Source organism: Telopea speciosissima, chromosome 3 (genome assembly GCF_018873765.1).
Source record: "Telopea speciosissima isolate NSW1024214 ecotype Mountain lineage chromosome 3, Tspe_v1, whole genome shotgun sequence".
Lineage (NCBI taxonomy): Eukaryota > Viridiplantae > Streptophyta > Magnoliopsida > Proteales > Proteaceae > Telopea > Telopea speciosissima.
Window position 1 is genome coordinate 28764650 of NC_057918.1, and position 14765 is coordinate 28779414.

The 14765-nt window shown below is 42.5% G+C and overlaps 1 protein-coding gene across 3 annotated transcripts in view; it reads left to right on the forward strand.

The window, feature by feature from the left end:
• Positions 1 to 14765, forward strand: part of LOC122656175 (phospholipid:diacylglycerol acyltransferase 1-like) — a 41028-nt gene that overhangs the window by 8372 nt on the left and 17891 nt on the right. For all 3 annotated transcript variants that reach the window (XM_043850631.1, XM_043850633.1, XM_043850632.1), the window contains exon 4: positions 4186 to 4513. In XM_043850631.1, the coding sequence (XP_043706566.1) occupies positions 4186 to 4513 (328 nt within the window). The remainder of the gene's footprint in view (positions 1 to 4185; positions 4514 to 14765) is intronic.

Consider the following 14765-nt stretch of genomic DNA (forward strand, 5'->3'; position numbering starts at 1 on the left):
TGCATCATCATCCTCTTGAAAGGTTGGATTGTTGATGGTCCTGTGTGTCTGCAGTGTTGGGACCCTCTGTGGTAGCCTTCTTTGATTCCGATTGGCAGTATGGGAAGTAGCAGTTGCTGGTGGATGTTCAACTTGTGGAATTGTTTGTTGTGGTGGTGCGGCATGGCCTTGTTGAGACATCGTGTTCATTTGTTGCCTCATCGAATAAATCCCATTAGTTAAGCTTTTGACCATATCAACCAGTAGTTGAAGAGTAACTTGGTCACCTGTAGGGTTAGTACTTATAGAAGCCATAGCTCTGAGACCAAATTGATGGGGGGGTAGGTTGGAACAATTCTCAAACCCTCTTGGATAGGATCCCAAGTCAAAACCCCATGCGGGTAGAAACCCGAAAATTTTACTGAAAACTCAAACTTCTCAGAACCAAACCAAACTTTGGGGAATAGTAGTTAATAGGAAGGATAAGAACCCTTCAAAAGATGAGAATGACTTGATAAGTTGTTTGGGAGTAATTTTGATGCAGGTTATCACCAAATTGGGCTTCTTTCCCTAGAAATAAGTCTAGGGTTGGGTTATAGACATGTACCTGCATCACCAAATTGGGCTTCTTTCCCTAGAAATAAGTCTAGGGTTGGGTTATAGACATGTTAGGCCTTTGGTCCCATGGGTTTTCTATGTAATAGGTCACTTTTATGGGCCTAAAGTTGGGGTACATAAGTTGCATACGGGATTGGCCCTATACTTAGTTTATTTTCATGTTTTAGTGTTTTAAATTGAACTGGTGAACCACTGGTCCAATTTAAGTGATTTTAGAATATTCTCTTAGGATAGAATCTTCTAAACTGAAGTTTTATTTTAAGGTCCACACCTCTACACGAATTTTAGAGAGGGAGTGTTTTGTAATTAGACTCAGCCAAGGATTAGGGATTTCCTATTCCTACCTGCATAGGAATTTAGGCATTTGGCCATTATAAATAAAGGCAAACCGTGGGGCTCCTTTTTACCTCATTGTTTTATGAAGTTTGCTCTTGCAACTTTGTAAGCTATTGCAACCTTTCTTCTATTGAAGATCTGCTCTGTGTGTATTATCAAAGCTGGTGGGATTGGTGTGTGATCTAAGCAACACCTTACGGTGTGAAGCCCGGGTGGTTCGTTGGTGGGATTGGTGTTTGAACCAATCAACACTCTGCGGTGTGAAGCCCGAGTGTTTCCTCTCAAGTTCTACTTTCAAGTTCAAGTTCAAGATCTGATTTTTATTCAAGTTCAAGTTCAAAGATGCAATTTTTGTTCAAGTTTCGTCCTCAAACAATCTGCTGCCAAGAGTAATCTGATACTACAGTAAGTTTGAGACATCCCCATATCCATCCCTATCCTTCTTGTAATCTTCTACAACCCCAACCCTTGTTTTCCTTTTTGTTATTTTCAATTTTCCCATACCCTAAATTCCCCACAGACTTAACCAGCCACCAGAACTTCATCAAATTTCAACCACAACACCCTCTGCCCATAAGAAGAACTCGATCTCCCTTGCTGCCCATCCCAACCACTGAAACCCTAATTTCCCCCATTTCAAATCAAAACCCAAAATCCTAATTTCTGCCCAGCCCAAACCAACCGTCAGAACAGTCTACAAATCTGACTAATTATCGCTCATACCCTCCTAAGAAACCATTAAAGTTTGGTTAACTTCTGTCAAGCCAAACCCTAGAAATCCATCTTTTCCTCTTTTCCAAAACCTGAAACCCTAACCCTAACTTGCTACCCATTCAAGTTTACACACTTCCGCCCATCAAAACATTTCAGGACCTTCATTGATAGACTCCACTACACCTGCCTAGCATAACCAACACCTCAAACCTAACCCTAATTTTGACCTGATTGGACCACCAGTTCGTATCAGATCCTGGTTTACTGGCTCCTAGTTGGTCTCCTACCAATCTAGGACTACATTAAATTTAGAAAACAATGATCTCACGGGCAAAGATCCCTGAGATGGGAAAACTGAAATTAAATCCAATCCACCGAACTGATTTGTCTGAAACTCGGTATAGGCCCCAAGTTCAATGGTTTAAACAAAAGCCCGAAGGTTTCAACGCAAAACAAAGGCTGGATTAAAAGTAATTTTGAAAACAAATTTTCTGAAAGTAGAAGTTGCAGGTTTGGAATGAAAATTATTTAGCACACAAACCAGCAGCCCAAAGGCCACCATACTCAGGTCGAGTTTGACTCTTGGCCTCTTGGGAGGACCTCTAATATCCTAAAGTTTGGGCTGAAACAGGGTTAGAGTTAGGGAATAACAGGTCACACGATGGTGGGTGAAAAACAGGTAAGTTTAGACTTGACAAAACTGGGATTTGTTCTCAGATTTAGGCTTACCAGAACTTGGGAATGGATTGAGTAGTTGGGTGATCCTCCTTGCTTGAAATCAATTCCCAGATTCCTCAATCAGGCACAGATATCGAGCAGCAACCAGAATCGCAGTGACTGGCGTCAAACAGAGGAAGGAGGAGCAAATTAGATATAGTTGACCTCTCTCAGGCCTGGGTTTCTCACAGTTCTCTTGCAGCAAGGCAATCTCAGATTTTATTCATCAAATCATGTTTGGCTGAAGAGCCTTATAGTATTTATAGAATTAAAAAAAATCCTATTCAATTATGAAAATCAGACTCCTATTATGAATAGGAGTGCTTACAAACTTGCTGAGATTAAAACTTAATTAACTAAACTCCTAATTAAACTAGAGAACCTTGCTGAAAATTCCTAATTGAAAAGTAAAACTAATTACTAATTAAGACTACTAAGTAAATCAACTCAGCCCAGCCGGCTATTGCCTCCCTGCTGTCTTCTGCTGCCTTTCTTCTTCTTGCGACAGTAGTGTAGACCACATCACAAGGGCACCATTACTTAGCTGCATCCAAGTACACTTCTAGAGTCAAGCTACAGCCAAATTCCAGGGTTACAAGCAGCTCCAGCCATATGAAGAGAAGAAAAAGGGAAATATCTCAACTAAGAATATCTAATGTAGGAGTTGTTCAACTAAGAACCACTCTACAGTAGGATTGGTGATAATCCAACAGTAGATTTCAGCGACAATGGTCTCTAGTTGAATGATGAATAAATCAGTAGTGTTCTGCAGTTTATAGATCTTCTAACCAACAATTAAGCTTTCATTGTATCTCAGATGTAGATTAACTCACAGAACAATAAAATAGAAAGTAAGAACGAAACAGCAAAATAGAGAAGGGGAAGAAGAGGGGATAGGGATGAATCTCTTACCCATGGTCTTTCACAGCCATTGCACAAAGCCACATTCCATTTTTTTTTAATCTAAAATTGTTGACTGATCAATACAGCCTCTTGCTGTTATTTACATGATTACAAAATAGTAACACCCCTTTTGGGTATTGGGAAGGATTACAAAATAGAAACCAAACGAAATAGCAACTAAATCTAACTAAAAGAAAACAAAGGACTGAAAGAGAAACTTCTAAATAAAAGCTAAGCCTACTTTCTAAATCTGAAATTAGAAACTATATCTAGCTCTTACATGGAAATAGAAGTAATTAAAAATAGAAGGTAGCTAAAATAGAAAGTAAATATTGTCCTCTACTCAAGTCAATATTCTGGACTGGGCTGCCTTATGAGATGCTCCATTGAACCAACAAAAACCTACCACATCATCAGACCAGGCTGCCTCCCACAGCAGTTGAATCCCACAACTACACTGGGCTGGTTTTGGGGCTTTGTTCCTGCGGCTACACATGGACCTGTGATCTACATCAATTTCATTCAATGAGACACAATCATAACCACTTAAAGATACGTTTATTTATTTTCTGATAGCCTAGTTCATTACAACTCGGAAACTTAAAAATATTTTGACATGCCTAATACTATTATTCTTTAACAATCAACTTGCATAGTACTCCTTGCACCAAACATAAAATGGACTATAACACGACTACTCGGTCTGAGAAGCTTAACCCCTAATATGTTTTACAAAACTGAAAGTTGATAAAAATAATAATGTCAGAATTACTATAAGTATTTTTTTGAACATTGGTCTCTTTTGTTGTCCATGTCAGTATTAATGCCCCCAACATGCATGGTATACCCTTTTCTCTATAATAAAGGGTGTTGTCTCTATAATACAGATACCTAAATTTGGTTATCGTGACTATGCAGGGCAATTGCACCTGGTGTTTTGGATAAGGATGTATTTGGTCTCCAAACTTTGCAACATGTTATGCGGATGACCCGCACTTGGGATTCAACAATGTCAATGATACCAAGAGGTGGAGATACCATTTGGGGTGGTCTTGATTGGTCACCTGAAGATGGATATTTATGCTATCCAAACAAGCACAAAAACAATGATACTGCTGTTGCAGCCAATATTGTGACAGATAATGTGGTCAATCAAACAAAAAGTGCAAATTATGGAAGGATGATATCATTTGGGAAAGATGTGGCAGAAATGGATTCCTCCAAGATCGAGAGGACAGATTTTAGGGTAACGTTTCTAGTTTACAATCTACTTTTCTGTTTGGTTTGAAACACTGGCTTCAAATGATCCTGGTTGATTAAGAGTCTTATTTTTTTTCTGTCAATGTTTTATTTGGATCTTTGTGCTCCTTCTGATGGTATAGAACATGGAAGTCTAACTATTGATTTGATACATGTATGGTCAACTTGAGTTCCGTTTCAGGGTTGATGCAAACTTGCGCAACTCTCTCATTCTTTTTTTCCCGTGTGATATGTCACTGATTGACTGTTTACCTTTATATTTGTTTTAGTATTTTCCCTTGGGGTTAAATGGGGATGACAAGATTGGAGTCTAACACCTATTTGATGTGTTATGTGTCCATTGTTTTAGTACAGGTTCCTGCTCCTATCAACACTTGACTGGATTCCCCTCTCTATCAAGGGTTTTTGGAATCCATATATTACAATCTCCAGTAGATGCAATATCACTTTTACTTGTTTACCATCATCTAATATGCTACTGATTTTGTTCTTTAACTATTTCCATGTGGATTTCATAGCTTCCGTTTAAAGCTTTGGGTGATATCGAATTGCATGCAGAAATCAATGTGTTATATTTTTTTATGGTTGTTTTCAGGTCCATTTGATCTCTTCTCCTACTTGGTTTTTGTGATCTTGTAGTACTATCGCATGTGCTCCCCGGACAGTGAGTGCATCTGTTCTATCGCAATAATGTTTTTCCTTAATGTTATAAACAGCATCTTGGAGGACCATTATTGGACTGATCAATCAGACCGCAGTTGGACTTCCAATCTTTCTCTGAGAACAATCCACTCTAGGATCAGATATTCTCATCTGATTTAATTTGGACTGCGAGACCTGGAAGTCGATCCATTTGGACCGATTACATTTTTGCCTGAGTATTCCACTGCCCAGTCCCTTTTCAAAAGCATTGGTTACAACATGAAAGGCAGGGTGAAGGACCTTAGTATAAGTGTGGGGACAGCAATCAATTCTGCTCCTTGAAATAATGTTTTTCTTTATATTTATAATAAAGCAGAGGGGTGGGGTAGAGAGACCCTCTCTGTGAAGTCATTTGAGTTGAGAGAATTCTCTTAGATTTAAAATGTCTCCCAATCAACTGAGCATGAGAGGTGCGACCGGAGTACTGTGTGACCGACACATTCCTGTAAAACTTAAAGGAAAGTTCTAGAGGACTGTTGTCTGACCAGCTATGATGTATGGGACGGAATGTTGGGCAGTCAAGAAGTGTCATATAGCGAAGCTATGTGTTGCAGAGATGAGGATGCTAAGATGGATGTGTGGCAAAACTAGGAAGGATAAAGTGAGGAACGAATGTATTAGAGCTGATGTGAGAGTTGCCCCAATCAGCGACAAGCTCCGAGAATGTCGTCTGATGTGGTTTGTCCATGTACAAGTGTGCAACGGAGGCTTGGGGATGCCTCAGTAAGGAGGAGTGATCTGATCCCGATTGAAGAAGCTAAAAGAGCTCTAAAATGACCATAGTTGAGGTTGTGAAGAATGACATGCATAGCCTGGGTCTTGTGCCAAGTATGACCTCAGATAGAGCCTATTCGAGAGCAAGGATCCATGTAGTCGACACAATGTAACTGAGATTTTCCTGATTTCCTGAGCTATCCTCTTTCCGCTTACTTCCATTTTCCATTTCTCACTTTTCTTATCTCATTGCTTCATTTTTATCTTCATTCCCCTTACTTTTGCTTCCTTTGTGAGGACCTCAATTATCCCTACTTGTTTTGAAAAGGATCCATGTAGCCGACCCCATTTAGTTGGGATAAGACTGAGTAATTGTTGTTGTTGTTTGTAGTTAAGCACTTAAGCATCGATTTGTTCAGCCAAGTTGATTCACATTTCACAAAGTTAATTGATTCTAGTACACTCGAAAAGTGAATCATTCTGATTATTTTTGGCAGGTTTCAAGTTTCAAAAATTGAAAGCAAGTTGTTAATATATGTGCCTGCACATTGAAGAAATTTCTCAATGGTATATTATACTTGTTAAGTTTGTCGGTTCTATGGGTGTTAAGTGTGTCGGTTCTCTTGGGGTATTACTGTAAGTTCTTTCTTATTTAATTGTAAAGTACATGTCCAGTCTATAAGCCTAGTCTTTAGTTGTGGACCTGGTCCTGTTGTAGTTTGTTCCCTATAATCAGTAAAAGTAATGTCCCCCACCCACGGGTTGAGTATTCTGCTCATTATTTAAACCGTGGGCTGTGATCTCTGTTCTCTCATCTTCTCTTATTCTCCTCTCTCTTCCTTATGGCCATGTTCTGATTCAGGTTCTGTTATTGTCACAAACTTTGGTGGCACAAAATTCTAGTAGTACCTCATACGTTGAACTTTTTGTCCATTTAGGTGCTTTATGCTTACACAGCTTTTTGTTATCATTTGTCTCTGCGTGTGTGCGTGCGTGCATTTGTGTTTTGGCCTTTTCAATGAAATGAAGTCCATTGTTTATGAAATGAGTTGTGAGACACCTTTTTTCTTGCTTCTTGATAACTATGTACATGTTTTGTGCTTTACTCCAAGTGTTTAGACCGTCTGTTTAATGATTAGGACCCTTTCATTATATTCTATCCTATATATATTTATATTTATTTTTGGTTCCTAGGGAAGGCAGCCGGTACATTTAGATATTCAGCCAATCACCTTTTGCATGGATCCTAGTTCATGAGTTTCCTTATTATCTTAGTTTCATGTTATATCAACCTTTTTCTAGGGCATCCCCTATAAGTGATGCGTTGCGTCGTCGCTCAGATGCAGTGTCAAGTAGACAAGGGCTCTCATACAGTGGACATGTGCGAGATAAGAACCTAGTCCAAAAGCGTAGGATTAGATTAGCATCTTGGAACATTGGATCCTTAACGTGTGAGGAGAGTCTAGAGCTGATAGATGCTATAAGGAGAAGAAGGATTAAAATTGCATGTATTCAAGAGACAAGATGGAAGGGTCAAAAAGCTATGGGGTTGGATGACTTTAAACTTTGGTATACGGGAGACCAAAGTAATAGCGGTGGAGTGGGTATAGTAGTGGATAAAGATCTAAAGAATGATGTGGTGGATGTTAAAAGAGTTGGAGATAGGATTATATCCATCAAGCTTGTATTGGAGAAAGCGGTGGTTAATATAATTAGCGCTTACGCACCCAAAGTAGGATTGGGTGAAAGTAGTAAGCTACAATTTTGGGAAAACATAGATGGATTAGTACAAGGTTTTTAGTCAGGGAGAATAGATTATAATGTTGGATAAGTGTCCATCAAACCCGGTTTAATAATAAAATGTTTATTTCTTTTACGCATGACATACATTTTTATTGGGCTTGTAAGTTGTTCCATGGGTTTTCATCCAAAACAGTTCTCGGCTAGGGACAGGATCGGACATCCCGTTCATATGATCGTCACATTGTATGTTACCCGAAATGAGTTTTCGGTGCATAAATGTGGGTACACATACTGTGTGTATGGAAAAGAATCTGGTAAGAATCTCGCATGTGCTACTGCCAGTTGTGTGGGAACGAGATTCGTACCTGTCATTTGACTTTTGACCTGAGAGATCCTATTCGTTGCAATGCTGGGTCACTTGTTTTGGTAAGCCGTAAGCCAATGGTTGACGTCCGATGGACTATATGTCGGCACACTAGACACGTGATCACGTGTTGTTAATGAAAGAGATGTTCAACATGGAATCCACTACCGTTAATTTGGGAATATCAAGGAGAGAGAAAGTCTGTGATGGATCGGACGGAAATTTGGTACTAGTGTTGTTTTTGTAAATTGTTTACAAAACTATTTTGTAATATGAAAAATAATTATTTATGTATTTAAATTTATTTAAAATATTTTTTGGGCATCCGATTATGATCACGGAATCTCTGAAATGGACTTGTACAATGAGGTGGAAGTTAGTAGTATTTAATTACTTGCCCTATAGCTCATTATGAGATATTGGATTAGTGGAAGGTCTTATTTGAAAATTAAAGAGTTTAATTCTGCAGGACAATTTTTGGGAATATTAAATTGGTTAATTATTTTTTTTGCTTATGACAATTAATAAAATATAATTAGATTATATGGTTGGCCATAATTAAAGAGATAGCAATCCCTTTAAGATTCTACCTCTTCTCACTTTAGAAGCAAAGATGTGCAAAATAGCAAGTGGACAATTCTCACCAAGTTGACAAGTTACGGTTTTGGAAACTTCACTTACACAAGGCAAAAAGGCAAGTTTAAGTTTTAGAAACTAGAACTTGTCAAAGCAGCCCCACTAAGGGGAATTATATATTAAAGAGAAGGGGAGAGAAAGCTCCCACTTTTTTGTGGTTTTCCCTCTCTCTTCCCTCCCCCTCCTTTGTGTGTGTGAGGTGTGAGTGCTTTTGGGGTTTATGAAACTCTAATTGGGTGGCGAGTTGTGTCACTTCTAATTGCGTCTGATCGCAGCATTCAAAGAGTTGAACAAGCTGATCCATCTTCTGCTCGAGTGTAGAAGAACTATTATCTGGAAGAGGAGCTTCAATTGTGGCTCTAAGATAACCAAAGCTTTCCTGTATTTTTTTTGGTTCATCGTGGGTTTCCGAATATGAATGCAAAAGCTATGTTCTTCGATCCGTTTCCGCTGCGCCATTGGATTTGAAGAAAGGAATGAGGAGGCTATAAAGATGTATATGCAATGTAGTCCTAGATAGGAGAAATCCCACTAGGAGCCAAGTAGAATCAAGCTCTAGTCAAGCCTGCTGTTTAGGACTGGTTAGGGGCTGTTTTAGGGCAAAATTAGGGTTTAGACTAATCAGATTGGCCCCAAAGCTGGATCAAGTGTGAGGGTTATGGCAAGGATGTCATGCCTGAAATTGGAGGGGATTTGGGTAAAAGGGTAGGGCTGGGCAGGACTTAGATGTTCTAGGGTTTATGAGAAAAGACAGAAATTAAAGGGAGATCGAATGGGGGAGGGAAGGAAATTAAAAGCAGAAATTTAAATCTCAACTTACTATAGGATTCCACCGGCAGTAAATTGAGGGATGAAGGATGAAATCTCCTTCGAAGAAAGACCCTCCCAGCCGTCATGGCGTAAGGAGTCGCAGGATTCCACCCACCCTTCCACCTTGATAAGCCCACAAGGATGCAAACACTCTTGGAGAGCAAGGAGCAGCAAGCAGCTACGAAAATCACTTTTTTTAAAATTCAAATCTGTTGTGGGGGAGCCTCCCACGATTCTACTATTTATAATAATAAAGGGGGGGCCAAAGGCCTTACAAATAATCAATCTAAAGCAAGTCCTAGTCAGACTAGGAGTGGGCAGTCCTAATCTGAGTCCTAATACTAAAACATAAAACAGAAATAGACTTATACCCTGAATGGGAGTATAAGTTAAAGCAACAAACAATTAAAATACCTATCCCTCTAAAATCGTGGAGGGGAACTAAGAGAAATAAAACATAATAAAAAGACTGTTTTGCCCTTATTAAAAAACTAAAAAACTCTAAAAGGCTCCAACGAAATTCAGCCTAGTCAAGGCTGCTCTTCTTCTTCCTTCAGGGTTTCTTCTTCTTCTTCTTCCTTCTTGGAGCTGCATCAACTCTCCCCGTCTTGAAAGCATTCATCCCCGATGAATGGTTGGAGATCACAGAATGGTCTTCCAAATCAGGGTCGAGTTGCTTGAGTTCATCTTCAGCGGATGGTGCAATCTTGTATGCGGACAGCAGCTCTTTGGAGGATGAAAAAGATCGCAAATCTGGCTGGACAGCAGCCTCTTAACGTATTACGTGAACACCTTGTAAATCATCATCATCTAAGTAGTTGGTCACATCATATCCTTCATCAGCAGGGAGTGGATGAATATGATTTACGCGTTGTTCTTCATCTTCACCTTGAACGTCTTCCTTTTCAGCGACATTGATAGGCTTCTTCTTGTGTGGGCAGTCCCTAGCAATGTGTCCTTTATCTTGACAGTAGTAGCAAGTGAAGGGATCATTTCGACCCATAGGAGCCTTGCCCTTATCATCCACACGTGGGGGAATAGCAGGGCGAGAGGTGTTGCCTGTAGAGGAACCTTGTTTGGGGGTGCTATTGTTGATGTAGGCCGGCTTGGAAGTAGAACCCGACTGTTTACATGAAGCTAGTAGCTTCTCCGCTTTCAAGGCCTTCTCAAAACAATCTCGAACATCTACCACGTCCACCACCCCAATTGTCCTGTTGATCTCACTTGATAGACCCAATCTGAACCTGGAAAGCATTTGGATGCCCTCCTCCCTAATGCCAGTGTGGGAAGAAAGAGCATTGAATTACCTCATGTACTCAGTTACAGTCATGGCTCCTTGGCAGAGGGAGTTGAATTTATCCTGCATCTGAGACCTGAAGTGCCTTGGTAAGTATTGCTTGCTTAGGTCATATTTCATGTCTTCCCAAGTGCGGGGTGCAGTACCGTTGAAGTCCATCTCTGTTTCAGTAGTTCTCCACCACTCACGTGCAACTCCGACAAGCTTAGCACGGATTAACCTCATTTTCCCTTCTTCAGATAGATCATACCAATCGAAGTAGTCTTCTATTGCAGCAAGCCAATCATAAAACACTTGAGGGTCAGAATTACCATCGAATTCTTTTAGCTCAAGCTTCACCTTCTGGTTGCCTGTATGTCGTCGATTAGTACCTTGGTCTCCAATGAAGTAGGACCTCATATACTCTTCAAAAGTGGGCTACCGACCTTTATCTCTGTCCCGGTCTTCTCTATCTCTGTCTCTGTAGCCTCGGTGGTGATCTCTGTGTTCCCGAGAAGGCTCACAGGCATATCTAGGTCTGTCCCGACGATCTCTATAGTAGTCTTTATCATCCCTGTCATCTCGGTCAGTCCTAAATCTGTCTCTGTGACCTATATGTCCATCTCTATAACCCCTGTAGTCATCTTTGGGGCTCCCATCTCTGTCAGGCAGCCTCTGTATCACAGAATGGGGTTGGTACTTGTCCTCTTCTATGGGTACATTGCTGTCCCCATTAGCTGTAAGCTGCCTATGTTCAATTGCTTGCAGCCTTTCAGCCATAGCTCTCTGTTCAACCCTAACGTCTTCAAACAAGGTCTTCTGGTCGGCAGTAAATTTTCTGAACATCTCTAGCATGGCTGCCATAGGGTCGGCTGGTTGTGGCAGCACCGGGTTGCCATGTTCATCTATGGCTTTGATACCAAAATAATGTAGTCCTAGATAGGAGAAATCCCACTAGGAGCCAAGTAGAATCAAGCTCTAGTCAAGTCTGCTGTTTAGGACTGGTTAGGGGCTGTTTTAGGGCAAAATTAGGGTTTAGACTAATCAGATTGGCCTCAAAGCTGGATCGAGTGTGAGGGTTATGGCAAGGATGTCATGCCTGAAATTGGAAGGGATTTGGGTAAAAGGGTAGGGCTGGGCAGGACTTAGATGTTCTAGGGTTTATGAGAAAAGACAGAAATTAAAGGGAGATCGAATGGGGGAGGGAAGGAAATTAAAAGCAGAAATTTAAATCTCAACTTACTATAGGATTCCACCGGCAGTAAATTGAGGGATGAAGGATGAAATCTCCTTCGAAGAAAGACCCTCCCAGCCGTCATGGCGTAAGGAGTCGCAGGATTCCACCCACCCTTCCACCTTGATAAGCCCACAAGGATGCAAACACTCTTGGAGAGCAAGGAGCAGCAAGCAGCCACGAAAAGCACTTTTTTTTAAATTCAAATCTGTTGTGGGGGAGCCTCCCACGATTCTACTATTTATAATAATAAAGGGGGGGCCAAAGGCCTTACAAATAATCAATCTAAAGCAAGTCCTAGTCAGACTAGGAGTGGGCAGTCCTAATCTGAGTCCTAATACTAAAACATAAAACAGAAATAGACTTATACTCTGAATGGGAGTATAAGTTAAAGCAACAAACAATTAAAATACCTATCCCTCTAAAATCGTGGAGGGGAACTAAGAGAAATAAAACATAATAAAAAGACTGTTTTGCCCTTATTAAAAAATTAAAAAACTCTAAAAGGCTCCAACGAAATTCAGCCTAGTCAAGGCTGCTCTTCTTCTTCTTCCTTCTTGGAGCTGCATCAATAAAGAGGCTATGGATTTGAAGAAAGGAATGGGGAGGGAATCTTAGTTTTAGACTTTGCAATATTGTATGATCTATCCATTGTGAAAACTTTTTTCGAAAAGAGAGAGGAGCAATTAGTTACTTACAAAAATGGGCAATATATCAATCAAATAGATTTCTTCCTAACTGTTGCGTGTGAAAACCTCCGATGCTTGGTTCGCCCGTGGATGAACCTGCAAAAACCAAGCAATGAGCGCAAGAGGGCCGGTGTGGCTCCGGCCTAGGACTCTCCGATGCTCAAGTCAGGTCTCCAACGCGACAGCGTAACTGCGTAGTAAAAAGCAAGATGTGGAATAGAGCTCCATACCTGGGTATTTATAGAGTAAGTAGGAGATGAGACGGTTGGGAGAGTCCTAGTATGGTAGGAGTCCTTCTTTCGGAAGGTTCTCTCGCGTAGAGCGGAGTGGAGAGTTATTTTCGAGGTCGGACTCTTATTAAGGTAAGAGTCCATGTAGAGTGTGATTACGTATTCTTTTGGGATCGTGGCTCGGTCCTTATCCGTGATTCTCGGGATGTCTTGGCGTGGCGGAGATCCCCGGTGGGGTGCTATGGGAGTCTCAATGGAGGAGGGCTCGGCCTACGAGGTCGGCCGGTGGGGTCGGCCATGGAGGTCGGCCCGATAGGAGGTTGGTCTCGGCCGTGAGGTTGGCTAGGAGTCCACTGGCCGACCCGTATAATCTCGGCCTCGATCGCCGGAAAGCTCGCCAAACCAGGCTTTGTCGGGTGACTTATCGGATATGGGGTCGGCCCGATTTCTGCTCGGCCCAACTCGGTTCTCGGGGTGAGGTCGGGTCGGCCCGTGGCGACCTACGATAGGTGGGGTGTTTTATGCCTCATCACAGCCCCCCCACTCATCAGTGTCGGCTCGCGGCGATGAGTGAAATTCTGGGCGCTTCTCGGGAAGAATCTCGCGGTTGAGCCGAGATTATTCTTGCTCGGTTGTGGCTGCACGATCGGCGGTTGGCGTCGAGTGTCACGTCGGCCCGATCATTATGGCGGGCTCGGAAATTGAAACGTCCTTTGATACGGGCCGTTGGATCATGTTGAGCTCACAGTCGACCGTTGGATCGATAGGACCCAAGGATTATAAATAGGTGACTCCTAACTATTCATTCTTCACTTCTTTAAGTTATTGACTTCTCGGCAAGTTTGGATCCGTCACCTCGGTAGATCTCGGTAGACTTCTCGGCAAGTTTGGGTCCGTCAACTCGGTGGATCTCGGTAGACTTCTCGGCAAGTTTGTCCTCGATCGACTCGGCCGAAGCTTCGTTCGTGATCAACTCGGCTGTCATTTCATTCCCGCTCACTCTTCTTCAACCAAGAAGTCTTCTCCGCCCAAGCATGTCAGTAGTAGTCCTATGGGCGAACCGCTCGCCTGGCGGCAGAGGGCACGAGTCCGAGCCGAGAACTCCCCGTTCGCTCTCCCACCATGCACTGTTGGGCTCGACATCGATGAGCCCGACGTAGTGGAGCTTCCGTCGGGCCGAGGTGGCCGAGCCCCCGTTACCCATGGAGTCGACCACGCGGCCCAATCCACGGCCGCAGTCAGGCCGAGAACTCCGGGTCGTCCTCATCCGATGAAGAGTCAAGTGAGGAAGATTCGTCCGAGGCGGGGTGGCGGCTCGGCTCGTCTACCGATGCCCCGAGCCCGAGGGAGGAAGTGTCGACTGTTCGAGCACGATCACGGAGGCCGACCTCGACTATCGCGAGGCGACCCACGCCATCCCGAGGACATACGACTCAGGAGTTCCTAATCCGGGGAGATGGCACCTTCATCGGGCCGGCGAGGTGGCTCATGCGAGACGCCCTTGAATACGGGTTTCGGCTCCCGTTCTCGGCCAGTGGACGAGATCTTGGACCACTTCCACTTATCTCCATTCGGTCAGTGCCGAACTCTGGCTGGCCGTCCTATGGCTTCTACGCCTGTCTGCGAGATGGGCCGAGGAGTCTTAGCGTGGCGCTTTTCTCTCGGCTCTTCTTCTGAAGAAGTCTCCCGAGAAGGGGTGGTATTATTTCGCCGCCGATCGGGGAAGAGCGCGGCTCTGGCGTCACAAGTTTACAGTCGGCACGCCGACCTTCAACAAATCTTTGAAGCCCCGTTTCTTCTTCGCTTCCATTCCCACAGCCCTCTCCGAACCGAGTGGAAG